Genomic DNA, 27606 nt, shown 5'->3' on the forward strand with positions numbered 1-27606 from the left:
GCAGCTTTCCCATTTAATTTAGGCATATACAAGCTCAGGAGAACTAATTCTAATCTCTGAACTGGGGAAAACTTGCAGGTAGTCCAGTTAGGGCACTGTTGATGCTTATTGGGTGATTATCAAATGCCCAATGTCATTAGCCAGTAAAGAAATTATGGGATCATCTTAGACGCTTCATTAAATAGACTACGCTGAGCCTCTATTCTGAATGTCCAACAATAGACATTTGGTTTTAGTGAATTAGTTTATTTTATGATGTTCCTGACCTAAATGCTAATAGTTTCTTTTTTTTTATTCATTGCATGTTGGCATCGCTGGATAGGCCAGTATTTAAGAATCAACCACAGGCAGAATTTTCTGGATGACGTGCGGGTGGCGGGCCCCGCATGTCAGCACTTAAAATGGCACGTGCTGACGTCGGGCAAGCGTCCAGACATCACCACGCACCATCGCGATATTTAGCTGGGTGGGTGCATGCAGAAATGCAACGTGTGCCCGCCATTAATTAAAGGGCTTGTTAAGGACCTTAACTTGGCAATCAACGCCAATTTTGAGGCGCCCATGCGATCTTCGGCTCGGCACATGGGCGCAACGGGCAGGCAGGTAAATGAATTTTTAACCAAACTCATCCACGTGTTGGATATGTGGGCTCAGTGGGCTTGTCAATGTTTTATGTGAAGTATTTATTGCAGCAAGTGTTTTTAACTTGCCTGTGTGATCGGTAGCAGTTCAGATCGATTTCCAACAGCTTTATCTATACTTTGAAGCTTCACCTCAGCACTCTGCAGTCAGTAATCTTTATTGGGCCTGCAGCTTTCCGGAGGCCTCCATTTAGCCTGTGGGTATGGATTCTGACATCTCCACTGGAGGCAGCTCCTCTGAGGAAGAAGGGAGGGATAGAATAAGGAGGAGGCCAGGACTGGACAATCAGCCTCCAGGGGAGCCACCTTTGGAAGGCCGGGCGCAGGCTCAAGGGGCGCAGGTCCAAGAGGTTGTCCAAGGTGGAAGGGACTGCAGAAGACGCCACTATCCTGCTGCCAGGGTATACAGGCGGCGAAGCAGCTACCTCAATATGTCTGAGGTGCAGTGCCAAAGGAGGCTCCGACTGTCAAGGTAAACAGTCAACTACATCTGTCAGATGATTGACCCTGAGATATCTCCTAACTGTGTGGATGGACACCCCATGCCAGTGGCTCTGAAGCTCACAGTTGCCCTCCACTTCTATGCCTCTGGCTCCTTCCAGGGCTCGGTGGGTGATCTTTGCCGTGTCTCCCAATCAGCTGTCCACACTTGTGTCAAGCAGGTTACAGACGCTCTGTTCAAACATGCATTGACCTTCATCTACTTCCGCTGCAACCAGGCAAGTCAGGCACAGCGAGCCAGAGGCTTCACGGCCATTGCTGGCTTCCCCCGTGCCCAGGGTGCTATAGACTGTACACATGTGGCCATCAAGGCGCCAGCAAGTGAGCAGGAAGGGCTTCCACTCCATGAATGTGCAGATAGTGTGTGATCACAGGATGCTGACTCTGCAAGTTTGTGCAAGGTACCCAGGCAGCTCCCACGATGTCTACATCCTCAGACACTCCCAGGTACCAGGGCTCTTCAGTGCTCCAGCCCAGCTTGATGGATGGCTGCTGGGTGACAAGGGCTATCCCCTCAGAAGATGATTCATGATGCCTCTCCGCTATCCAAGAACAGAAGCTGAGGAGCGCTACAATAGGAGCCGTGCCTTTACAAGGGAGGTGGAGAGAGCCATTGGTCTTCTCAAGGCGCACGTCCATTGCCTGGACCGCTCAGGGGGCGCACTCCAGTGCCCCTGAGGTTGTGTCTCTGTGATAGTGGTAGCATGCTGCACTCTGCACAATCTTGTGCTGGAAAGGGGGGATGCAGTTGACGATGAAGACCTTGACGCATTGGAGGCGGCTGCACACGATGAATCCAGCAGGCTCAGAGGATGAGAAAGCACAGGGCAATGATGAGGGGCAGCACGCCGACCCACTACTACACCAAGGAGGCAGGGACATCCAGGACAATTTAATCCAATGAACCTTCAGCTAGCTCCACACACATGGATCAGCAGGACCAGCATTGCCTGGCGCTTCCACACGTGGCACTTAGGTGCTACATCTTCCATTTCATCAGCTGCATCTAAAGACTTAGTACATAAACATCAATGTCCACTCAAACACTCATGATATGTCTGTGAAACAGACAAATGCAGCACAAAGGAGACACCCTTAGCCATAGTAACACATGTGGACTTTATTGCCACCCATCAGATGGTGCCACCAAAAACATTACAAAACGTTGCTCCACCGTTCACAAAGATAAATTCCCTAATCTAGGGGCAACACAAAAGCGCCAGTGACAAACCCATGGAGTGCCTAACGTGCCTTATGCTCACGTTTGCAGGTGCTTCATCTTGGTGCCACCCCATTGCTCGGAGTGGCTTGTGAGACAGCCTGCTGACTCAGCTGTCCTGTTGGCCTCGATGACCTTGGCGGACGTCCTCTGGCCCGTGGAGCCTGTGCTGGCCCTGCCTGGGAGGGAGTGGCCAGTTCCAGAACTGGCACCTCCCCAGTTGTCGCAGCCTCAATGGATACAACGGTCACTGGCAGAGGGGCAGAGGAGTTGCTGGCCTCACCTGGAGCACCCTGAGAGGAGTTCGCAGCGACGACAGGCAGCTGCTGCGCTGACGTGAGGTCACTTTGGACCTCCCTGCTCACCGCAGATGGATGGGCACCGAGCGCCAACACTTGGTGCCCAGAACATCTCCCACATTGCCAATGACCACTTGTGGCCATTAGCGCTGTGAGGGCTTGCAGGTCCGAGCGTAACCCCATCAGAAGATTCTCAATCTGCTGGAAGCCCCTCTCCATGAGAGTCGCCAATCTCTCAATGGAGGAAGCCTGATGCTCTGTCCTGAGGTTCATGCCATCACTGACACTCTGCCTGGATTCCTCTGCCACAGAGACCAAGTGAAGCACACCCTCATGCAACCCTGCCAGATGCTCCCGCGCACCCAGCCGCATGTCCAGCAGCTGCTGCATGGCTGACATCTCCAGAGGCACATCATCACGGCCCGACTCAGCATATGCCTGGTCCCCTGCAGTCCTCTGGCTACTGGCACCATCGGCACTCTCTGTCCGTGCCATCCCCTCCAGCGATTGTGAAGTGCCCTCTCCACTGTGCCCCAGGACACTAGCCGACACTATATTCCCCACCGATGTGGATCAGTTAACGTTCAGTCAGTTACACAATTCATCCCTTCCCTCCCAGGCTCATAATGCGCTCAACCTTCAAGAACCTAAGGAGATGAACATTGGTGGGGTGGTAAATAGTCAAGAGGAGGCCCAAACACTACACGCGCATACAGACAGGCTGGTCAGGTGGCCTAAGGAATGCCACATGGAATGTTATGTGGATAAGTGTGCGGTTAAGCACTTGGGCAAGACAAACAAGGTACGGGAATACAGAAGAAATGGTAGGATTGTGGAAAGTAAGGACGATTACAGGGACCTTGCTGGGCAGACCTGTTAAGGTAGCAGAACAGGAACATAAGGCATTTAACAAGGTAAAAGCCTGACTTGCCTTTATTAGCCAAGGAATAGAAGGTAGGAAAAGGGAGGTCATGTTGCAGATGCAGAAAACACTATCGAGGCCACAGCTACACTTCTGTGTTCAGTTGTGACCTGTGCTTCATGGGAGGGATGGCATTGGAGTGGAGAGAGCGCAGAGGTTCCTGACCAGGATGCATGCTGGCCTGGAGAGTTGGAGTTATGAGGAAACATTGCAAACACTTGTGACATTTGCCGTGGAGCACAGGAGATTGACAGGTCACATTATTGACCTTCATACTGTTTTGAGGGGCATAGACCAGGTGGACAGAAGGCAACATTTCTCCTTGGCGGAGGGATGGCCAACGTGGTGGCATTTATTTAAGCTGAGTGCCATGAAGTTGACAGGTGAGGTGCTGAGGACCTTTTGGACAGAGTAATGTGGGACGCACTGGCTGAAAGGGTGGTGGAGGTACAAATCCTCCTAGGATGCAATAAGTATTTGGATGTGCAGCAGCGGTGCCACGGCATGTTAGGCCATGGTCAGAAATGGGATAAGGCGACTTTGGAAGGTGCTAGAGACGCGCATCCTCAAGGGGCCGAGGGGCATTTGTGTATGACCCACACGTCTGACTGTATCAGTCTGTGAATGAGCAGTGTTGCTGCATTAACGATTGCATCAATCATCAGTGCTTTGGATGGTGGGAAGACAGAGTGGATGGGACTGTGGGCCTCAAATACCTGGCCGTTGCACCCCAGCCTCACCGACACCTGCCGACCTGGCCACTTGGCTTCTTCCCAGCCCCATGGTCTGTTCTTCGAAGTGGGTCAGTGTGTGCAGCATGACCTGGCTATCACCAGTCCGCAAACGCTCTTGGTTGTTGTGTTCAGTTTTCGCCTGCAGAACAGAGAAGACCATTTATTGGAGCTGATCGTTCATGTACTCTGCACGCGCACGCTGCACCCCAACCATAGCAGCCCATCTGAAGCCTCCAGCGGCTCCTGTCCACACTACTGGTGATCAGTAACCAGAAGATAGTACGGCTGCTCCCAACCCCCTCCCCCAACGGCCACCCTGGACACATTCGGCGTCCATCAATTTCAATAACACACGGGTCTTAGCGCCCATGGCAAGGAGGCGCAACTAGGTGCAGCGCTGAGGGTAGCAGATGGCTCTTGGCCACGACACCTTGAGGCTCCCCTTCCACCATCTCATCACCATCAATAAGACATGTGTTGGAGTTCTGAGTATGTGTCTAGCTGCCTCCCCTGCAGGTTGCCCCCAGACTACTCAAATGCGACAAACACCAACATATGCTGTGGGGAGAACCCATCTTCTCCTCAACCACTAAGGCTGATGTAAGCATGGTCACTATCTGTTTGCCCACCCAGTATGCGCCAAATGCCCAATGCAGTAATGACACTAAGACGTTGGAGGGGGGGGGGCCTCAAAGGCTAAGGCTACCTGCTGGGTTAAATGGCCAAGGCCAACATGGTACTCACCCTTCCAGAGCGTACAAATCATTGAAGCGTTTGTGGCACTGGGTCCCTGTGTGACGGACAGCAACTTGGGAGCTGACCACCTCCGCCAACTCCTGCCAGGCCCGCTTCGTGACATGGGGGGCCCTGCTCCTCCCATCCTCGGGAAACAGGACCTCTCGACGTGTTGTCACCTCCTCGAGAAGGGCAGCAAGGCAGGCATCAGTGAAGCGAGGGGCACATTGGCCCCCCACTGGCCTATCCTGCAGCCTGCCCTCCTCCTCTGACCTGCCCTCTTCCTTCGTGCTAGGCATGACTCCAACCAATGAAGAGTTTTCACTGATTTCTATTGACTTCAATTTTGATAAGGCTCCTTGAGGCCACACTCTGTTCAAAGCTTTCTTGATGTCAAGGGCAGTCACTCTCACCTCACCTCTTCAGTTCAGCAATTTTGGCCATGCTTGGGTAATGGCTATAATGAGGTCAGGAGTCTAGTGGCCCTCGCGGAACCCAAACTGAGTGTCAGCGAGTAGGTTATTGCTGTGTAACTGCAGCTTGATAGGTGTCGATGACACCTTCCATCACTTTGCTGATGATTGAGAGTACTTATGGATGGCAGTTGGCCAGAATGGATTTCTCCAACATTTTGCTGACAGATCATAATCTGGGCAATTTTCCACATTGTTGGGTTGATGCCAGTGTTGTAGCTGTACTGGAAGAACTTGGCTGGAACACATGCCCTCAGTGTTACTGTCAGGATGTTGTCAGGGTCCATTGCCTTTGCTGCATTCAGTGCTTTCAGCCGTTTCTTGACATGACATGGAAGGAATCAAATTGGCTAAAGCCTGGCATCTGTGACGTTGGGGACATCAGAAGGAGGCTGAGATGGATCATCCACTCAGCACTTTTAGCTGAAGATGGTTGCAAATACTTCAGCCTTGTCTTTTGCACTAACGTGCTGGACTCCCCCATTAGGACGGGGATATTTGTGAAACCTCCTCCTCCAGTTAGTTTTTTAATTGTCCATAACCATTCATGATTGGAAGTGGCAGGTCTGCAGAGCTTTGATCTGATCCATAGGTTCCACTATTTGGCAATCGTGTAGCACTGTGTTGTAGGTTCACCAGGTTGGCACCTCATTTTGAGATATGCTTGGTGCTGCTCCTTGCATCACACTCCTCATTGAACCAGGGTTGATCTCCTGGTTCATTAGTAGAGTGACTCCTCATTGAACCAAGGTTTTTCCTCTGGCTTGATGGTCATTGTAGAGTGAGGGATAATCAGGGCTGTGAGATCACAGATCGTGTTTGAATGCAATTCAGCTGCTGCCTCATGCCTCACAGAACCTCATGGATTCCCAGTTTTGAACTTCTAGATCTGTTCTGATTTAGCATGATGGTAGTGCCACACAACAGGACGGACAGTATCTTCACTGTGAGGGTGGGTCTTTCTCCCCACAAGGACTGTGCGGCGGTCACTTCTACCATACTATCAAGGACAGATGCTTCTGTGACAGATAGATTGGTGAGGAGAAAGTCTAGTCGGCTTTCTCCCCTTGCTGGTTCCGTCACCACCTGCTGCACGCCCAGCCTTGCAGATAGGTCCTTCAGTACTAGGCCAGCTCATTTAGTAATGGTGCTACGGTGTCATTCTTAGTGATGGGCTACTTAGTCACTCTTAATGACGGGGATTAAAGTCTCCCAGCAAGAGTTTTATTTTGTGCCCTTCCTACCCTCAGTGCTTCTTCCAAGTGGTGTTCAAAATGGAAGAGTACTGATTCATCTGCTCAGGGAGGACAGTAGGTGGCAATTAGCAGGAGGTTTCCATGGCTACATTTCACCTGATACCATGAGATTCATGGGCATGGAATCAATGTTGATGATTCCTAGGGCAATTCCCTCCTGGCTGTATACCAGTCAGTGGAGGAGTCTGGGACATTGGCTGCAAGATGTGATTTGGTTTCTATGACTATGTTTGGCTGTTGCATAAGTCCCCAGATGTCAGTAAGGAGAACCTTGCATGGTCAATTGGGCGGGGTGTGCCATTGTCATTTCCAGTGCCTAGCTCGGTGCCGGTTGGCCCATCCAGTTTCCTTTATGACTTTTCTGTAGCACCTTGGCACAACTGAAAATAACTTGCTAAGCCATCTCAGAGGGCGGTTAAGTCAACCACATTGCTGTGCGTCTGGAGTCACATGTAGACCAGACCAGGTAAGGACAGCAGATTTCCTTCTTGAAAGGACATTAATGAACCAGATGGGTTTTTAAGACAATCCTATCGCCATGGTCACCATTACTGAGACTACATTGATTCCAGATTTATGAATTAAATTAATTTAAATTTTAGCTGCCATGATGGGATTTGAACTTGTGTCCCTAGAACATTATTCTGGGCATCTGGATCACTAGTCCAAGAACACTATACCACACTGAGCTCTACATAACCACATTGTGTCCTGAGGCTTGCAGTCAAGGCTGTCACATGAATAATAGCCACAGCAAGTTTTTGCAAGGCACTCACTATGAAATCATATCCAGCAAGGACTCAGTGCCTTGAAGAGTGAAAACTGATGAGATGAACTAATGCAGAAAACAGGTCATAGCTGATCTTTGCATTCATCTGGGTCTCTGTCAGGCTCCTTGTTCGCACAATCAAACATTCAGTGTATACAGATCTTAGCTCTAACTCTGCATCATGTGCTGCAGCTACAAAGATCTTTGGAAAGCAATGTTTCTTTTTTTTCCTTTTATTTCAATGTTTTCTTTTTTTCCCGCGCATCTGCCCTCACACCTTCCTCTCCCTCCCAGAACCATGATAGGGTCCCCCTTGTCCTCACTTATCATCCCACTAGCCTCCGCATTCAAAGGATCATCCTCCGCCATTTCTGCCAACTCCAGCATGATGCTACCGCCAAACACATCTTCCCTTCACCCCCCCGGCGGCATTCCGCAGGGATCGTTCCCTCCGGAACACCCTGGTCCACTCCTCCGTCACCCCATACACCTCAACCCCCTCCCACGGCACCTTCCCATGCAACCGCAGAAAGTGCAACACCTGCCCCTTTACTTCCCCTCTCCTCACTGTCCAAGGGTCCAAACACTCCTTTCAAGTGAAGCAGCATTTCACTTGCACTTCCCTCAATTTAGTCTACTGCATTCGCTGCTCCCAATGCGGTTTCCTCTACATTGGAGAGACCAAACGCAGACTGGGTGACCACTTTGCGGAACACCTTCGGTCTGTCCGCAAGCATGACCCAGACCTGCCCGTCGCTTGCCGTTTCAACACTCCACCCTGCTCTCATGCCCACATTCCATTCTTGGCCTGCTGCAATGTTCCAGTGAAACTCAACGTAAACTGGAGGAACAGCACCTCATCTTCCGACTAGGCACTTTACAGCCTTCCGGACTGAATATTGAGTTCAACAATTTTAGATCATGAACTCTCTCCTCCATCCCCACCCCCTTTCCGATCTTCCTTTTTTCCAATAATTTATATAGATTTTTCTTTTCCCACCTATTTCCATTATTTTTAAATGTATTTCCATCCATTGTTTTATCTCTACCTTTTAGCCTATTTCAATCCCTTCCCCCCACCCCACCCCCACTATGGCTATCTGTACCTTGCTCATCCTGCTTTCTACCCTTATTGTCACCTATTAGCACATTCCTTAGATAATATCACCATCTTCAACACCTCTTTGTCCTTTTGTCTATGACATTTTTTGGCTATCTCCACCTATCACTGGCCCTCTATCCAGCTCTACTTGTCCCACCCCCCTTAAACCAGCTTATATTTCACCTCTTTTCTATTTTTCCTTAGTTCTGTTGAAGAGTCATACGGACTTGAAACGTTAACTGTGTTCCTCTCCGCAGATGCTGTCAGACCTGCTGAGTTTTTTCAGGTATTTTTATTTTTGTTTTGGATTTCCAGCATCTGCAGTTTTTTTCTTTTTTCATTTTATAAGGTCATTTCAATCTGAAATGTTAACCCTGTTTCTCTTCCCAGATGTTGCCTGAACTGCTGCATATTTCCAGCAATTTTTGATTTCTGATTTCCAGCATCTGCAGTATTTTACTTTTGAATGAATGTTTCTTTTTAAAAATTGTTTCTGGTTATTAAAATTAAAATGACAAAAAGTAGTGTCTTCCCAAGCACCAAAACATTTCTCAGTCTGTATTAACATAAAATCTATTTTTAAAACAGTTAATTACACCTTAAAATATTTCAGATGTGTTAGGTCAGTTGTCATCTTGAAAGCTAACATTAATTTGAATGTTCTCAGTGTGGCTTATCTTTATAGCCATATTGTTATGACATAATATAGGTTCTGATCCTTTTATTGCTTTTATGGTTGGAAGCCTGCTGCAATTATGTTGATGAGAAACTGTTTGATATTTATGTAGTAATCATTTTACATATAAAATTCTGATCTGTTTAGCAGAACTCTTTCTTGGACTAAGAAAAATTTAAAATGATGGCTTAGTATTTTTAAAATAAACTTTTATTAAATACCAGTCAATCATTCAGGGCATGCCACAGAGTTAAGACTAATCTTAGCTTTAAGAGGGTTTGTCGGCAGGGAATAATTAGATGAATATTGTATTCACAAACGTGCACACATGCATTATTTTCCCGCCCTGTCTCTCTCCTAACTCAGTTCCTTTTTAAAATGCAGTTTGGTACAAGATATTATAGCATATCTTCTAGATTTGACTAAAGGCTGTACCCACCTGAAACACCAATTCAACCTTCAGTGCCAGATTTAGTAATCCAATACTCAAGCCAAGCAGGTCACAGTACACCTGGGAACTGTTGACCAGTTAACCTAGCCCATTCGCAGAAAGGCGGGTCTGTCAGTAGGAGCTAGAATTGTTCCTGCTTGGTTCTACATAACCCTGCCACACATTGCCCTCAGGGTTAGGATTGTCTTGGTGGGATAAGTAGCATAAAGCTTACCACTGCTCTGCACTGTAAGCTGTGCAGTTTTTACTGGTTATGCTCCAGCAGCACATGTCAGTAGCCAGACTCTTGCTACCTTATATCTAAGCTCTCTATTAAATGGGGTATGTCCCTAAGGGAATAGAGCATGCGTGCTCCAGTACTGAGCAAACAAACTATCTGCACGGACTTCTCAGTAGCTTGTGTGTAGAAATCGATTGCAATCAGCTAAGTTTTTTTTACAATTATTTAGAATTGCCGTTTAGTTTTTGATGGATCATATATTATGGTATGTTTAAAGGGACATGATTTCACAATGGGTAAAAGCTATAATGATATAGACACAGCAGAATTAAAATAGGCATTTTCATGAATACAACATAAGAATATTTGGAATTTTTAATCCCTTGAAAGATTGTGTTCCTCATTTTGGTCTGTATAGAAGTCACTAAACTGAAACAAATCTTATACTATAATGTGCATGGGATGGCTTATAGAGAGGGCTACTTTCCTAAATTATTTATTCAATTCATGTATTGTATAGGTCATATGTTTATATCTCTGTACATATAGATTCTATATATTTTATAATAATTAGAAATCTTGAATAGCATTTAGGAGAGAGATAATTAGTTGAATCATTTTCCACTAGGCTCACTGGCCACCATTCCAAGCCAAACAATGAACAGAAATGACAATATTACCTCAGATGATATTTCAAAATAGCTACAAAGTGATTTTTTTTTTTGCCATTCTTTCCAGCCTCCCCAAGTCTGCCAGAAGGCCAGAAGCAATTATGGAATACCAACTTATTTGTGGTAAGTGGTCAGGCAGGAAAGCATTTGAATTCCTGAAAATGTATATTCAAGACAAATATTACTTAAAATTTTTGAATGCTTGAAATCAACTACTGAGTAGAGTCAAAACCATTATTTAATTGCGCACATGGGTACAATAATGGGACAGTTAGGATACTAAAGCGATGAGCTTTCATAGGCCAAACATCTCAGAAAAATAACATTACAAACTGCATCAGTATATGTGCTTTACACAGGAGCTCAACTAATTGCATAAATATAATGAAAACGTCAGGAAGGAGCTGAAGTGCCAAGCTTCCTCTTAATTCTAGCATTCAGTGTTAAACGTACATACTGATAATTATTTATATTCTTGGTGATTTATGGTCCCAATGAGTCACAAAGCTAAAGATTTAAACTAGCCCCATGGTAAAACTTCAATGTGCGTGGTTGTTTTGGCTGCACCCATAGATTTCCTAATAAACTTTATAGCCATATTGTTATGATATAACATAGGTTCTGATCCTTTTATTGCTTTTATGGTTGGAAGCCTGCTGCAATTATGTTGATGAGAAACTGTCTGATATTTATGTAGTAATCTGTCAATGTGTGACAAATGAAATTTGGCAGGCAAAACTCTTCACACAAAGTTATGGAATGTATCAACATGCCCCTTATATTTAGAATACACCAGAAAACAATCAAATTAATACAGAAAATTAACTTACATTTTTTCTTTTAACATCAAGTTTCATTCTACACATTATTAAATGGCAAGCTGCAGCATTTAATTTATATTCAAAAAATTGCCTGCAATGCATGTGAGTTATTTGTTGAAGCAATTAAACTTTCTGAGGCCAATATTGCAATGTTGGGCGCTCACAGGGTTAGGATCCCAAATTGCCAGAGGTCTGTTCAGCACACATTTCAAGTCACACAGGATAATGCAAAACTAACAAGTAGGGCCCACTGCTTCTCGAAGGCCTAAACAATCATGGGTGATAAGGTCCAAGAAAGCAGTACAGCCTACCAATTTACAAGAAAGTTTATACCGTTGTGTGGTGATCCCAAGAAACCATTTCCACAGTAGATCAGGACGCAGGTGAGAAAGCGTTTGCTCTTTCTGTCATCTGAATTGCTATGGTACTGGCCTTCACAGGATAGTGGCAGTCTCCTCCACCAGAGAATTATTTGTAGGACTTCATGAATAGGAATCACCATGGCTGTTTCGCTAAATGGAGCTGTTCATATCTATATGCTGCTGCTGCCATTTTCTCCCCATACCAAGCAATGGAACAGCTATTTGAGTGATCAGCTGACCAGCAAGATGCCCTGAGGATGAATAATCCATCCTTCACTTTTGATGCTCTCAGCACATTATGAATGATGCACCAAGAATGTTGTAATATATTAACTTATGGAGTCAGCTTTCTCTACTACAGCTGCATTACCCAATGACCAATGATTCTTTTTCAAAACCACATTATTAGCCTTTATATTCAATATTTTGCCATTTAATAGCCTCTATGTTATGGTTGTGAAATAATCTGCACAATATACTTATGTTCTGTGAACCTCCATTCCTCATAAGCTGTTTATGTTACCATAGTGATGGGTTATACTTACCCCACTTCCCAGACAGGCAAGGGCAGGTACCACCCTTTCTTGTGCAATGCACTGAAGGATTCTGGGTGCACCATAAAGACCTCCCATGCAGGAAGCTAAAGATGAAATGTACAGCCCTAATAACCAGAGGAATCCCACCAAGGCAACCTATAACACAAGAATAAGTCAATGCAGTAGATTAACAACATAACTGTTCCAAATATTTTCAGTATCTTTTTGAACTGAATTCTATTAATAGCTAGATTATTTGTGCCCAATTATGTGCAAATAAATTTGCACTTACTGCAAAATTGAAAGCAGAAGCAACTATTTATAGCACTTTAAACAAGTATATTTCATAGTATAATACCATAAGGGCTTTCAAGATTTTTGATAGAGGTAATTAATTCTCATTTGTTTTTAAAATCTCATGGAGATTTTAAATATTCTTTTATTTCATTTTTAGTATCATGTTTATTCCTCATGTCTTCAGTAAGACTGAAAGTTTAACAAACAATGACACTTCATAATTATTACAGCACGTTTAATGGCATGAAACATTCCAAGGTGCTTCACAGCAGCATTTGAAGCCAATCCACATAAAGAGATATAGGCTAGCTGGCTAAAGCTTGGTCAAAGAGATAGGTCTTAAGGAGCACTGTAAAAGGATGAAAGAGAGATAAAGATGCCGTGATATGTAAATCCTGAAAACCTCAGTTTGATTCATACAAAAGTTCCCATATGCTCCAGATATTAGATCAAGTGGCACCACTTAGGTTTTGTTTACTGACTGGCGGAAAATCTGAAAAATCATATTGTCAACATATTCTATAAGTGTCCCCTGAATGTGAATATATTTATTATGGCGCTGGCTGAAGGCGAAATATCGAACAGGACACTTGGAGAACTCTTTCACCCCTCTTTGAAAGTGCCATGGGGTGGTTTATGTCCTAAGAGGACAGACAGGGGCCCAGAGTTGGCGAAAATCCCAGAAATGGATGAAATTTCAAAGTCCCGCCCCCAAACCTGGCATTTTCTATCTTCATGGCGGCAGAACTGAAGTTGGGGCAGGGTTCACGAACACACAAGTCGTAGAGGCAGCTGGCTATTTAAATCACCAGCTGCCTCCATTGAAGTGGGATTTTTGAACCCAGCTGCATAAATCCCAGAGTTTTAAAAATTCATTTATGGGATATGGGCTTCGCTGGCCAGGCTAGCATTTATTGCCCATCCCTAACTGTCCTTGAGAAGGTGGTGGTGAGCTGCCTTCTTGAACCGCCGCAGTCCCTGTGGTGTAGGTACACCCACAGTGCTGTTAGGGAGGGAGTTCCAGGATTTTGACCCAGCAAAAGTGAAGGAATGGCGATACATTTCCAAGTCAGGATGATGAGTGGCTTGGAGGGGATTTTCATGGTGGTGGTATTCCCATGTGTCTGCTGCCCTGGTCCTTCTAGATAGTACAGGTCACTGGTTTCGAAGCTGCTTTCAAAATCGCCTTGGTGAGTTTCTGCAGTGCATCTTGTAGATGGTACACACTGTTGCCGCTGTGCGTCGGTGGTGGAGGGACTGCTTGTTTGTGGATGGGGTGCCAATCAAGCAGGCTGCTTTGTCCTAGATAGGGTCAAGCTTCTTGTTGTTGTTGCAGCTGCACTCAGCCAGGCAAGTGGAGAGTATTCCTGACTTGTTCCTGGTAGATAGTGGACAGGCTTTGGGAGTCAGGATGTGAGTTACGCACTGCAGGATTCCTAGCCTCTGTGTGCATAGAGCAGACCGGGTGAGAGGAGGTCTGAACTTGGTGGATTCTTTGGATAGCTAGGATATCCCTTTGGATAGGTAACATACCCCAGTGGATAGGCTCCTAGCACACCTCTGGGAGAGGTCAAACACCCTTTGGGAGAGATTAGGGCCCCAATGAGATTGTTAGAATTGAACATGATTATGCACTTTTTGCGCGCAAAGTCATTGGAACTGTCAAGCTGTCCAGAAAGTGTCAAGCTGTCCAGGAACTGTCAAGCCATCCAGGAAGTATCAAAGCTATCCAGGAATGTCAAAAGATACTAGATGAGTTGAGATGGAGGGGGTAAGGGCAAAGGGTGGTGGGTGGGGGATATGGGGTGGCATGAGTTGGCACTAAGTTGGCATACAAGGTATATGGGGCCATGGGGAGTGGGGTGGAAGGGCATGAGTTAAATTTATCCCTGGGATGAGGGAGTTGTCCTATGATGAGAAGCTGAGTAAATTGGGTTAATATTCTCTGGAGTTCAGAAGAATGAGAGGCAGTCTCATTGAAACCTACAAATTCTGATGGGGCTGGATAGGGTGGGCACTAAAAGATTGTTTCCATTGCTCATGGAATCTAAAACAAAGGGGCACAATTTCAGGATAAAGGGCCAATCATTTAGTAGAGGAGGAGAAATTTCTTCACTCAAAGGGTTGTGAATCTTTGGAATTCTCTACCCCAAATGGTAATGAATGCTCCATCATTGAATGAATTTAAGGTTTGGATAGACAGATTTTAGTCTCTCAGGGAATTAAGGGATATGGGGAGTGGGCAGGAGAATGGAGTTGAAGCTCAACTTCAGCCACGATCGTATTGAATAGCTGAGCAGCACAATGGGCCGTGTGGTCTACTCCTGCTCCTATTTCTTATGTTTCTTATGCTCTCATGGGCTGGCATAGGGGTATGATGTGACATGGGGGGTTAGGTGGGGGTATGAGTTGCATAGGTTGGTATGGATGGGACATAGGTAGTGTGTGTGGGGTGAAGGGGGTGAGGGATGAGGGCTGGAGAGATGATTTTTGCGTTATTACTTTTTAGAATCAAATTTAACACAATGCCGGGGCACGGAGGAAGACCTTGTGCACAGCCCGCCTTCGCGCCTGGCAGCCTCTTCACTATTTCGGGGGTCGCCCACCCCAACTCCAGGAAATCTCCCGACTCTGTGAGTCCAACTAGGGGAATGAAAACCTTGGCCAGCGTTTCAGTTTAATACTCAATAGCAGTGAAGTGGACCTGAATGAACCCTTGATTTTTCACTACAGACATGGTAATGATACTGCTGAGCTGAGGCTGACATCTAGGAATAATGCATGGGGTCTAACAGCAATGCAAAATGACTTGAGATACTGAGATTGAGAAGGTGGTCCCGGGTTGCATAAGTACTGGGGACAGGAGTTCAAAAAAATTAGTTGAGGGGTCTTGTGACTTGGGTGCAATAGGGACGGAGTGGGTAAGTCTGGCATTAATGGAAGCAGTCTGGTATATAGTACAATGAGAAGAATGGACCTGGGTTCTGCTAGAGGGTAGGAGAGGAGCAAGGATGCACTGGTGAGTGCAGAATTTTTAGGGGAGTGCAGAGTTGACGCCAAATTCAACCAGAGCAGGAAGCTAAAGTAAGGAAAGTGGGAGGTAATAGTGGGAACGAATCAGGCAGCAGAAATAAGATCTCCGCACTTCTGGCCTCCTCAGCATCCCAGATTTTGATTGCTCCACCTTTGGTGTACAGGCCTTCAGCTACCAAGGCCATTAAGCTCCAGAATTCACTTCCAAAACCCCTCTGCAACTCTACCCTACTTTCCTCCTTTCAGACCCTCCTTAAATTCCACCTCTTTGAACAAGCTTTTGACCAAATAACCTAATATTGCCTTATGTGGTTTGGTGTCAACTTTTGCTTTATAATGTTTCGGTGTATAGTCTTGGGACATTTTATTACATTAAATGCAAGTTGTTGTTTTTAAAACTGTAAGAATATAATATGGTACCCTAATGTGCATTTCTGCTGTTGCTTAGGATGTCGTGCTGACTGTATGTCCTTATACTAGAGGTTGAAGGAAGAGGTTGTGCATACCATGATTCAATAGCTTGATAATATCTTGCTCATTTAGTAATGTACTAGCTTGCTTAATTGAATCATCTAGAATACTAAGGAAATTGAAGCACAGGACAAAATGGTGGACAACTTGCATAATCATTTAATTTACACTGACATAATCAAAGGATAGCCAGTAATGGCTGAAGTGAATAAGAAATTGCTTTACATAATCTTGCATTAAGAATGTTTTCTAATATAAGCATCACCATGGTAACACTGTATTACTCAGTTATCAGATGAAAATTTATGAAGCAGGAAGCGAGACTAAGTGAAACAACATATATATTTACCTTTTCAGCTATCATGAAATCATATCTGAGTGCCTCCCTTGTACAAACAGCTCCCAGCAAAAAAACAAACACTAAATACAGGAACCATCTGCAATGAAGAAAATATAGTATACAAGTTACTTATTTTTCCTTTCCACCACTTAATTAGGTTGTATTTATTAAAAAGGCAAGTTATAATTCAAAGTAACATTTGTTCAATATTAAATTGAACACACTATCAGTTCACTTGATAGAGTATTCATTTTATCTGATGTCATAATTATTAAATGAAGGACTATATTTACATTTATGCACTCAATCTAAAATGCAAAATTTTGATTTGTACTTTTCTCCAATTCTACTTTACCCTTAGAAGTTCACAGAAAATCAGGTTGATAGAATAGCTGTTGAAAAGATGGAGCTGTTTGAAAACTGAAAGCCTTTCTGTACTCAAAGCTTCTTAAAAATAAAACCACCCATGTGCTTTTGCCACCAAAGTGGTACTGATGAGTTTGATAAAGGTGAACGTTATCAGCACTGTTGAATTTATGTAATATAAGGGTCATTTTTCCACGTGTGTGTGTGTTTGTATACATATACTGGTTCAGGAGGTGCAATGGCACAGAAGAAAGACCCAGCATGATGTGCATTTCTGGTGAGCAAATTGACAGGCACAGGAAATTTCTGTCTGCTTCAGGACAAGTTTACAAATATGATGAAGCAAGAATCATCTTCCCCATAATTTTCCAATCTTTATGATGGGTGCATGCCATTTCTAATTACTGTGCAAAAAACAATTTTGGCAAAGGTTAAGTTGTCTTTTGAGCTTTCTAAAAGCATTGAGAATTTTTGACACCTTGGGCTGAATAACATGAGTGGGGAGGTGGAGGGGTGTGGATTGTACTCCCCCTCCCCCCCATCTCCCAGAAACCATGTCAGCGTTGAACCGACATGCTCCACGCTGACCCGTCCCACAGCCATAAAGCGCTGCAGGGTGAAGTGGGCCTCATGGGACTTCCTTGCCTCATTGGGGAGGAAGTCCCGCCCTCTGGAGCTTCTGGCCAATCAGATTGGCCTGCAGCTCCATTAGTCCCGGCAGCGCCAGGAAGGTGTCAGTGGCAGCTGCAGGAGAAGTGGAAAATCAAGGCCCATGGGTCCCCGGGGCAAGTGAGTCTGGGGTCTTGGGCCAGGAGGGTTTAGGATGGTTAGGGAGAAGAGTAGGGGCAGGTTTAAGGGAGAGAGCGGATAGGAAGGAAGGTGGTTTTGACCTAAGTGGAGGCCGCCCTGCGATCAGTAAAAGGCAGCTCCTGAAGAGCAACCCTCCCCTTCCTTCCTGCCCTTTAAGCCCTTGAGTTAAAAAGTTGGCCTTCCCGCTCCCACGCTAAACATTTTATGGTGTGGGCAGCGTATTATCAGGGTCAATTGGCTTGATAACGAGTCTAATTGACCCTTGATTAATCATTTGAATATGGTGGGCAGGCTGCCAATTTCGGCACCCCCCACCCCCTCCATATTATGGGGGAGAAATCGGAGGTGGGCAGGAAGGTAATGGAATGGGTTCCCGTCCTGTTTTATGTGACCCCCCTCCCCGGAGTAGTACACCTGCTAAGGGCACGTAAAATTCAGCCCTTATCCTGTCAGTTCCCTTTTAATTGGCCTCACCCCTATGAATTCCACTTACAAATAGTTTTCCACTTTCACCAGTAGTATGTTCTTTACCTTTCCAAATCTGCACCTGAATTAGTGAATATTTATGGAAATAAGGTGAGCTAGGTAATTCCAGTGGGATTGGCACCAGTCACAACCATTTAACATTGATTTGTACCAGTGAATGAAAATCAGCATTCATCTCAAGCACACACTTTATTTTAGAATGAGGTTATGTCAAGGATCAGAAATCATTCAAGTTAAACATCAGTAGGTGCCACTTGCCTAAATAAACTCAGTTGCTAAAACTGCAGGATAAACCAGCCAGCAGTAAAGAGACAAAAATCCAAATATTGGTTCCGACCAATTTCTCAATTTCAGTTACATTGATATAAAAGTGCTACTAAATTACTTGTGCAATCTACAGAACAACCCTCAACATAATGAATACCCAGTTCTTACAAGGCATATGGGCTCTAGTTATATCCCAGTAGGAATAATGGCAATATAGATATAAGAAGTTATAATGGGTTAGTACAAATGTTGCTGACCTTCAAGGATAAAAGTGTTACAGTTCAGAATATCTATCCCTGACAGGAACACAGACTGATTTTAATATCCTGTTTATTCTGGCAAGTTTGTACTGGTGTGAATCCAGCACTGACTGAAATTTGCAACTTAGTGGACACCATGCCAAATCCCATATTCCAGTCACGATAGAGGTTTGGGGTTAAGACTAGGCATAATATGCATGAATGGTTCCCTTTCCACAGGTAGATCGAATGTCTGTAGAATATTGGGTTCTGTGCAGTATAAATGGCATAGCTTGCTCAAGCCAATATTCCTCCTGTTGGCTGTGATTAATTTCTGTTTAATAGTCTAAGAGCAGCCTTATGTTTTGGAACATGAGTTTTATCCTTAAGCCTTTAAAATTTCTACATGTCTGAATTTGTAGAAGTATGGAACTGCTACTGGCAAATTTGTTGTTTTATTTTGAGCACAAGATTGCACAACACTGGGGTGCAATGGTAACAGATGGTTGAATTTTGAGAAGCCTGCTGGACCTGGGGCAGGCAACAGCGTAGTGGTATTGTTGCTGGATTAGTAATCCAGAGACCCAGGGTAATGCTCTGGGAACCCAGGTTCAAATCCTGCCATGGCAGATGGTGGAGTTCAAATTCAATTAAAAGTCTGATGATGATTGTTGTAATGCCTTTTAGGGAAGGAAATCTGCTATCCTACATGTGACTCCAGATTGTGGTTGACCTTAATCTGCCCTCTGAAATGGCCTAGCAAGCCACTCTACAAAGCCACAAAAAAATGAATGAAACCAGACAGACCACCTGGCATTAACCTTGGCACCAGAAATGACAATGGCCAATCGCAGCCCTGTTGACCCTGCAAAGTCCTCCTGACTAACATCTGGGGTCTAGTGCCAAAATTGGAAGAGCTGTCTCACAGACTAGTCAAGCAAGAAAAAAACAAAAATTGCTGGAAAAACTCAGCATGTCTGACAGCATCTGTGGAGAGAAAGAGAGAGTTAATGTTTTGAGTCCAGATGACTCTTCTTCAGAACTAAAAAGTAGAAATGTGGTGAAATATATACTGTTTAAGGGGGGTGGGACAGGTGAAGCTGGATAGAAGGCCAGCGATAGGTGGAGGCAAAGAAGAGATTGCAAAAGATGTCATAAACAAAAGGTCAAAGGGGTGTTGATGATGGTGATACTGGCTAAAGGAGGTGCTAATGGAGGCGTTAAGAGTAGAAAGCAGGATGAGCAAGTGACAGATGGCCCTAGTAGGGGGAGGGGACGGTGTAAGAACAAGGATTAAAATAGGCTAAAAGGTGGGGATAAAACAATGACGGAAATAAATTTTAAAAATAATAATAGAAATAGGTGGGGGAAAAATGTATATATAAAAATTAAAAAATAAATATTTGAAAAAAGGGGATCAAAAAGGGGTGAGGATGGAGGAGAGAGTTCATGATCTGAAGTTGTTGAACTCAGTGTTAAGCCCAGAAGGTTGTAAAGTGCCTCCACTTTGCTTTGGGCTTCACTGGAACATTGCAGCAGGTCAGGGACGGGCATGTGGGCATGAGAGCAGGGTGGAGTGTTGAAATGGCAAGCGACAGGAAAGTCTGGGTCATGCTTGCGGACAGACCGAAGGTGTTCCGCAAAGCACTCACCAGTCTGCGTTTGGCCTCTCCAGTGTAGAGGAGACCGCATTGGGAGCAGTGAATGCAGTAGATCAAATTGAGGGCTTCACTTGAAAGGAGTGTTTGGGCCCTTGGACAGTGAGGAGGAGGGAAGTAAAGGGGCAGGTGTTGCACCTTCTGCAATTGCAAGGGAAGGTGCCGTGGGAGGGGGGTTGAGGTGTAGGGGGTGATGGAGGAGTGGACCAGGGTGTCCCGGAGGGAATGGTCCCTACGGAATGCCGCCAGGGGGGGTGAAGGGAAGATGTGTTTGGTGGTGGCATCATGCTGGAGTTAGTGGAAATGGCGGAGGATGATCCTTTGAATGCGGAGGCTGATGAGGTGAAAAGTGAGGACGAGGGGGACCCTATCCTGGTTCTGGAAGGGAGAGAAAGGTGCGAGGGCAGAGGCGCGGGAGATGGGTCGGACACGGTTGAAGGCCCTGTTAACCACCATGGGTGGGAAGCCTCGGTTAAGGAAGAAGGAAGACATGTCAGAAGCACTGTTTAGGAAAGAGGCATCATCGGAGGCGAAGGAACTGAAAGAATTGATCCGCTGGCTTGGTGGTAATGGTAGAGTAGGGGATATGGTGGGCCATGAGGTTACAGATTGTGTTCGAGTACAATTCTGCTGCTGCTGATGGCCCAAATACTTTCTGGACTGATAGACAGCTTTAAAAGCTCTTGTGTCCTTGGCAAAAAAAAATGGAGGCCTGACAAAGACTGAGAGCTCTTTCATGATGCTCCAGTCATATCTATTTGAAGTTGTAGAAGGGAGAGTCTGGTGTATGGAGTCAGCCTTTCTCAGCAAATCCACTGATACGGATTGCACTGTGCTTAGGAACAGTAGACATGTTTTCTCTGGAATTTGCTAATTTTGGCTGTCCATCATTTTCCTAGTGGCTTGCTTTAGATAGTTTGCAACATGAAAGTCAAATTTTCTAAAAATTATTGATGTTAGTTTTCCAGCAGGCACAGAGACTGTCACATTATCTATAGCGCACAAACCAAAGGGATAAAAGATTTGTATTTTTGGTCACAATGAGGCACCTATGTGAATAAGTTTGCAAACATTTAGTCGGGGTCATCATAGGTATGAACAGAGCACCAAACAGACATTCAAAACAGGAACTAGGGGCAGAATTCTCCCATCCTGCCCATGGTGGGTTTTTTGGCGGGCACGAGCAGAGAACCTGGAGAGAAGCAAAAAATTGGGTTCCCACCGGCATGAAACAGTTTGCAATTCTCCTGACAACTCTTTAATAGGAGTCGAATATCCCGCTGACTAGTGACGTGAACACCATTTGCATTCACTACCGTCTCATGAATGCTCATTAAAAATGCTTCTTGCCAGAATTATGTGACGCCTTCCAATCTTACCAGCAGGAAATCACGCCAGTCTGATTCATGTTTGAAAAAGCACCAGTCAGACCTCACTTGCTTGCGACTTCGAGGCAAGTGCAACATTCATAGCCTAGCTGCTTTATGGGCTCATTCGACTTTGCTCTGCATTGCCTTACTACGTGACCTTTCTTACGGCACTGATGGCATTCTGCCTCCTTAAATTTACAGGTGTCCGGCCCGTGGTCACCTCCACATCTATAACAACTTAATTTTGGAGTTGCTACTGAAGTGTTTCTACTGGGCCTTTTTGTGTTTCTAACAATGGACATCGCATCTCGCTTCGATGCTGTGGGCCTGGTTTTCGCGCCACGTGTAGCAGTAAGTTTCCACCCCACATGAATAACAGCGCCATGTTGTATGTGTTGTAGAGTCCTTGAGTCTCTCGCAGCACCTTCATGGTGAGAGACATTTCTAGGGCGTGCTTTAAGCTGACGTTGACCTCTGTGAGTAAACGGTGCTGTGTGGCGTTGTCCTGAACTCCACGAACTAATCAGTCCCACAGCATTTCACTTAATGTGTCCCCGAAGTTTCAGTGTTCTGTCAACTGCTTAAGGTTCACTACATAGGTTGCAATGGACTGTCCCGGAGCCCTAACTCAAAATGCTGCATTCTTACAGATAGCTTCAGCTGGAAGCGCGTTTTCACGAGGTCCACCAGTTTAGGATTTAGAATTAGGCAAGCTCGGGGCCGTTACGTTGTGAATGAGACTGAGTGTCTTACTGATCCAGACAAAGGTTCGCCAAGTCCTCATCAGAGAGTTGCTCTATGCTGACAATGGCGCACCAACATTCTGTACTGAGAAACACCTTCAGCAGTGAATGGTCAGACTCTCCCATGCCTGTAAAGAGTTTGGTTTGACCATCAGCATCAGGAAGACAAATGACATGGTCCAGGAGATGGTGGTGTAGTGGTATTGTCATTGGACTAGTAATCCAAAGTCCCAGACAAATGCTCTGGGGAATGGGTTCAAATTCTACCACAATAGCTGGTGGAATTTAAATTCAATTAATAAATCTGGAATTGAAAGCTAGTCTCAGTAATAGGGGCTGTGAAACTATGATCGATTGTCGTAAAAACCATCTGTCTCACTAATGCCCTTTAGGGAAGGAAATCTACCGTCCTTACCTGGTCCAGCCTACATGTGACTCCAGGCCCACAGCAATGTGGTTGACTGTTAACTGCCATTTTCAATGACCTAGCAAGCCACTCAGTTTAAGGGCAATTAGGGATGGGCAACAAATGCTGGCTTCGCCAGCGATGCCCACATCGTGTGAAAAAAAAGGATGTTGCCATAACACCATCCATCAGCATTGATAAGGTGAGGTTGGAGGTTGTTGATAGCTTCACATATCTAGGTTCCACTATCACCAGCAATCTGTCAGTTGATGCTGAAATCAACACATATCGCAAAAGCTGCTACTCCAAGCTGAATAAGAGAGTGTGGAACAACAGCAACCTGGCTGAGAACAACAAATTGCAAGTCTACCAAGCCAGAGTCCTCAGTAGTGAGACCTGGACGACACATGGTAGGCAGGAGAAAAGGTTGAACAGTTTCCACCTTCGCTGTCTAAGGCATATCCTTGGCATCTCTTGGCAGGACTGGGTCATCAACTCAGAGGTCCTGGAGCATGCTAATTCCATCAGCATATACTCAATATACTCATTGCTAAGCCGACTGCGTCTGTGCTGATTTGGATACATTCATCAGATGGATGACAGCCATATACCCAAAAGACCTCCTGTATGGTGAACTGGCCACTGGGTCATGACCTCCTGGGCATCCATACCTCCTCTACAAGGGCACCTGCAAGAGGAATATAAAAATGGCAGACATTTTTACTGAGAACTGGGAGACAGTCACTGACGGCTGTGACATCTGGAGGCTGGCTGTTTGGAAGGACTTTGGAAGAAGCGAGCAGAAACAAAAAGCTCAGCTGACCAAGAGGGCCCTGAGAAAACAGAGGCCAACAAATGATGCACCTTCTCAGCCCACTGTCTTCCTCTGCAGCAAATACAGCAGAGACTGTGGGGCTCCTGAGTCATACCAGGAGATGCTTAACACAGAGTTGACCACCACGATGCAAACCATGATCTTACAAGACTAAAGGCTGCCATCATAATCTGCCAATGCTGCACATTTGAAACAAAAATCACCAGATAATTAACTCATTTACATACATGGCCACAAATGCTGATTAGAATTTAAAACATATTGACCACATCCAAGAATGTGGCTCAAGTGCATGAAGCAGTGTCTATGAACTATAGTCATTAGGACTTACGAGACGCCTACAGCCGCTAGTGACCCTAGAGGGATATTGGATGCAGGTTTCTGGAGGTCTCCACTCATGTTAAATCCTGCCATTACACCTGAAGATAACAGAAATCAAAGTTAATAAAGTAACATCACATTCTAGTATTTGTGGATCACCCACAACATTCAATTACCTAGCAGTGTAATGACTGTTATTCTGTAAGCAAATTAGGAGCCATTCTCTGCCAGGTGTGGCTGTTACTATAACTATTATGTAATCCATACCCCCTCTTGACTCATATAAACAATATGGTTTCCACAGCACTCTGAGCCTCTGCCAATATTGATGAGCTCTTCTTGAAGTGATTACAGGATAAACATGCTGTAAATATGCTTGCAACAAGGCCATCCTGGAAAGCAACTTATTCCTAAAATTCATTCACACACACACTAACAAACTCTCACATACACAAAACAAACACACTCCAACAAATACTCGCACACGTGCATAGTGCTGGATGGTTTCCATGGCTTTTATGTCTAAATATCTATGGATTAATGCACGAGTTTTGAAGTAAATTCTACAACAAATGCAATATAAGTATACGTACAAAAAAGTGTAAAGAAGATTAAAGGAAATATCACTGAAATGAAAATAAACAAGATCCTTCTGATGTGCACTGGAAGTATGCAGGCAACAGCCTTGAGAATTATCTGCTATGACTAGGAAAGACGTATTGTTATGGTAACCAGGCATTCAAGGCGAATCTTCAGTCAAAGGTAAAGAAAAATCCTTCTGCATTTTTTTGGATGAAATATTAGAAGGTAAGAAATTATTTTATTCCCTCAGTCCTAACCACCCTGATTTACCACCACATTCACTGATGAAAAATAATATACGATGTAATTACTGCCTTGACTATTGGAAGTAAATCACTGTAAATCATTTTTAACTCCCATTCCATATAGCAGTTAAATAACATCCACTAGAAACAAACACATATACTTAGGAGTTGAAATTGCTCTTTGCCAGTGGCACAAAATGAGCTCATAGCAAATCAGCAGCCTTTTAACACCATACCTGAAATTGGAAAGCAAGGCTGCTTCCAAAGCGACCTTAAGGCCTGAAAGAGGAAAAGACTGGCATAGAAATTGAGGGGGCATGTGTAGTTTTGTAAACCATGTTGCTGGATTGCAGGATTTCATGATGGAAGATTAACTGAGACTTTGGCAACATGCCCTTGATTTGCATTGATGAGGAATCCTTTCACATGCAAATTCAAGGTTTACAAACATCCTTGCAAAAACTCAACGGAACCCATTTCAAACACAAAGGGGGACTTGAGTTTCCTTTGTCTCCTATCTGAAATTGGGGTAGACATGGACAGAAAACGGGGAACATGCAAGGTGTGGGGGAAAGAATCTGGGCAGTGACGACAATGGCAGGCTCAATTGTGGAGGCTGACTGCACCTTCCTTCTACATGTAAGTACAGACTGAGATACGGGTCTAGCAAGCTGCGTCATATCCCTAATTATTATTGCTATCTCTGCCAGCCAAAGGACTTCCAGGAGAAAGGCGGTGATAAGCCCTTAAACAACTGGGGAAAATTATAGAATCATAGAATCATGGAATGGTAACTGTACATTCGTCCTGTCGTGCAAAGAAGGAAAAAAGTACAGTCTCATTGTTCAGTGCTTTGTAATTGTAAAAGGTAGACAAAGAAAAGCTGTTCCCAATAGCTGATGCTAAAAAGTTTAGGGTTTGCAGATTTAAGGTTTTAGGGTTTTAAGGTTTAAGGGGGATGTGAGGAAGAACTTTTTTATGCAGTAATGGCAATGACCTGGAACTTGCTGCCCACGAGGGTGGTGAAAGTGGAGACAATGATTTCAAAAGGAAATTGGATGAGCATTTGAGGGAAATAGACTTGCAGAGCTACAGGGAAAGACTGGGGCAATGGACCTGACTGGTTTGCTTAGAGAGCAGGCATGGACTTGATGGGCCAAATGGCCTTCCTTTGTGCCATAATGACTATGGCTATGAAAAGGGTTTGATGGGTGAACATGAGAAACTGTGTTCTGTTGTGGGTGAGTCCAGAATAAGGGGGCATAAATATAAATTAGCCACTAATAGATTGAAAACAGAACTTGGGAAGAATTTCTTTACTCAGAGGGTGATGATAATATGGAGCTCATTGCCACATGGAGTGGTTGAAGCAGGTAACACTGGTGCACTTAAGGGGAGATTTGATAAATACATGAGATAAAGGGAATGGAGGCGTACAGGACAAAGTGTTAAAAGTCTATTGAAATCATTAGCAAGGATCAAAAGTTAAACAAAGAGTCAATACATAATTTTTACACTGGAATCCCATCCAGAAGGTAGCTTATTATTACACTCTAATTCAGAGGGCAGCCTATTACTGAATTTGCATTCAGAGGGCAAACTGTTATTGAATTCTCTTCCAGATGATAACCCGTGATTGGACTCTTTTTATAGGAAACAAAACAAAAAGTAAAAAATACCTGGAAAAACTCAGCAGGTCTGGCAGCATCGGCGGAGAAGAGCACAGTTGATGTTTCGAGTCCTCATGACCCTTCAACAGAACTGTTCTGTTGAAGGGTCATGAGGACATGAAACGTCAACTGTACTCTTCTCCGCCGATGCTGCCAGACCTGCTGAGTTTTTCCAGGTATTTTTTATTTTTTGTTTTGGATTTCCAGCATCCGCAGTTTTTTTGTTTTTATCTTTTTTTGGAAGCTGGTTGTTGACCTCTAATTCATAGGTTAACCTATTATTAGTTGACTTTTAGGGATAGCCTGTTGCTTGATTCCCATTTGGGTGGAAGCCTGTTAATGCACTGGGGTCCCATTCAGGAGGGACTCTATTACCCAATCTTGATTCTTGGGGTACTCTATTATATTGGGGGACAGAGTAAGGATTCCTGCAGTGACTCAGCAGGTTGTTAGGGAGTACCTTAACATCTCCTACTCCACCAGTGTTGTATATATAAATTTGCAAATCTAGTCCAAAAATGTGACAAATGCAAACAAACAACATTGAAATGTGAATAATCACATATATTAACTTACCAGTAGCAGTAGGAAAGAAGACACCAAAAACTGTGAAGAAATTTTCTTCTGGGCTGTAGTCTGGGAACGTATTGTTCCCAAGTCGTTCTTCAGTGTATCCCACAAATCCAAAGTCTGAGGAATTAAATGGGAAATTCATTTTTTATTTTATATTTTCTGAAAATTATAAAATTAAAAGTGAATCCTGAATCTTCAGCTGCTTTACTGATGTATTGTCATACAATGCTTACAGATTCCACATTTTTAGGCAATGTTGCTTAACCTGAAGAAACGGTAAAACCCAGTGTCGCAGCTCCCGCATGGTCCTGTCAAGCAAAGTCAGATTGAGTCACCATGCCAGAAAGACCCTAGGTTCAACTCCTTGACTGCTTGCGTATTTCAGCTGGTTTAACCATCAGGATGCTACAGTTGACCTTGACACCCTGAGTTAGAAAGAAGGTAACCTCTGACTCCTGGTTACTATCATGAAAACTATGGGATCGGATACTATGTGAAGGAAGATC

The 27606-nt window shown here is 44.5% G+C and overlaps 1 protein-coding gene and 1 long non-coding RNA gene across 8 annotated transcripts in view; one reads left to right on the forward strand and one right to left on the reverse strand.

Annotated features, from left to right (window-relative positions):
* Positions 1 to 27606, reverse strand: part of slc12a8 (solute carrier family 12 member 8) — a 160919-nt gene that overhangs the window by 26867 nt on the left and 106446 nt on the right. For all 7 annotated transcript variants that reach the window (XM_078552362.1, XM_078552361.1, XM_078552359.1 and 4 more), the window contains 4 exons: positions 27104 to 27217; positions 24041 to 24128; positions 16539 to 16626; positions 12398 to 12544 (listed from right to left, as the gene is read on the reverse strand). In XM_078552362.1, coding sequence (XP_078408488.1) covers positions 12398 to 12544; positions 16539 to 16626; positions 24041 to 24128; positions 27104 to 27217 — 437 coding nt within the window. The remainder of the gene's footprint in view (positions 1 to 12397; positions 12545 to 16538; positions 16627 to 24040; positions 24129 to 27103; positions 27218 to 27606) is intronic.
* LOC144686745 (uncharacterized) lies at positions 480 to 17008 on the forward strand. Its single transcript, XR_013577982.1, has 3 exons — positions 480 to 603; positions 10737 to 10792; positions 16891 to 17008. It is a non-coding gene; the product is annotated as an uncharacterized LOC144686745 (long non-coding RNA).

Source organism: Cetorhinus maximus, chromosome 11 (genome assembly GCF_964194155.1).
Source record: "Cetorhinus maximus chromosome 11, sCetMax3.hap1.1, whole genome shotgun sequence".
NCBI lineage: Eukaryota > Metazoa > Chordata > Chondrichthyes > Lamniformes > Cetorhinidae > Cetorhinus > Cetorhinus maximus.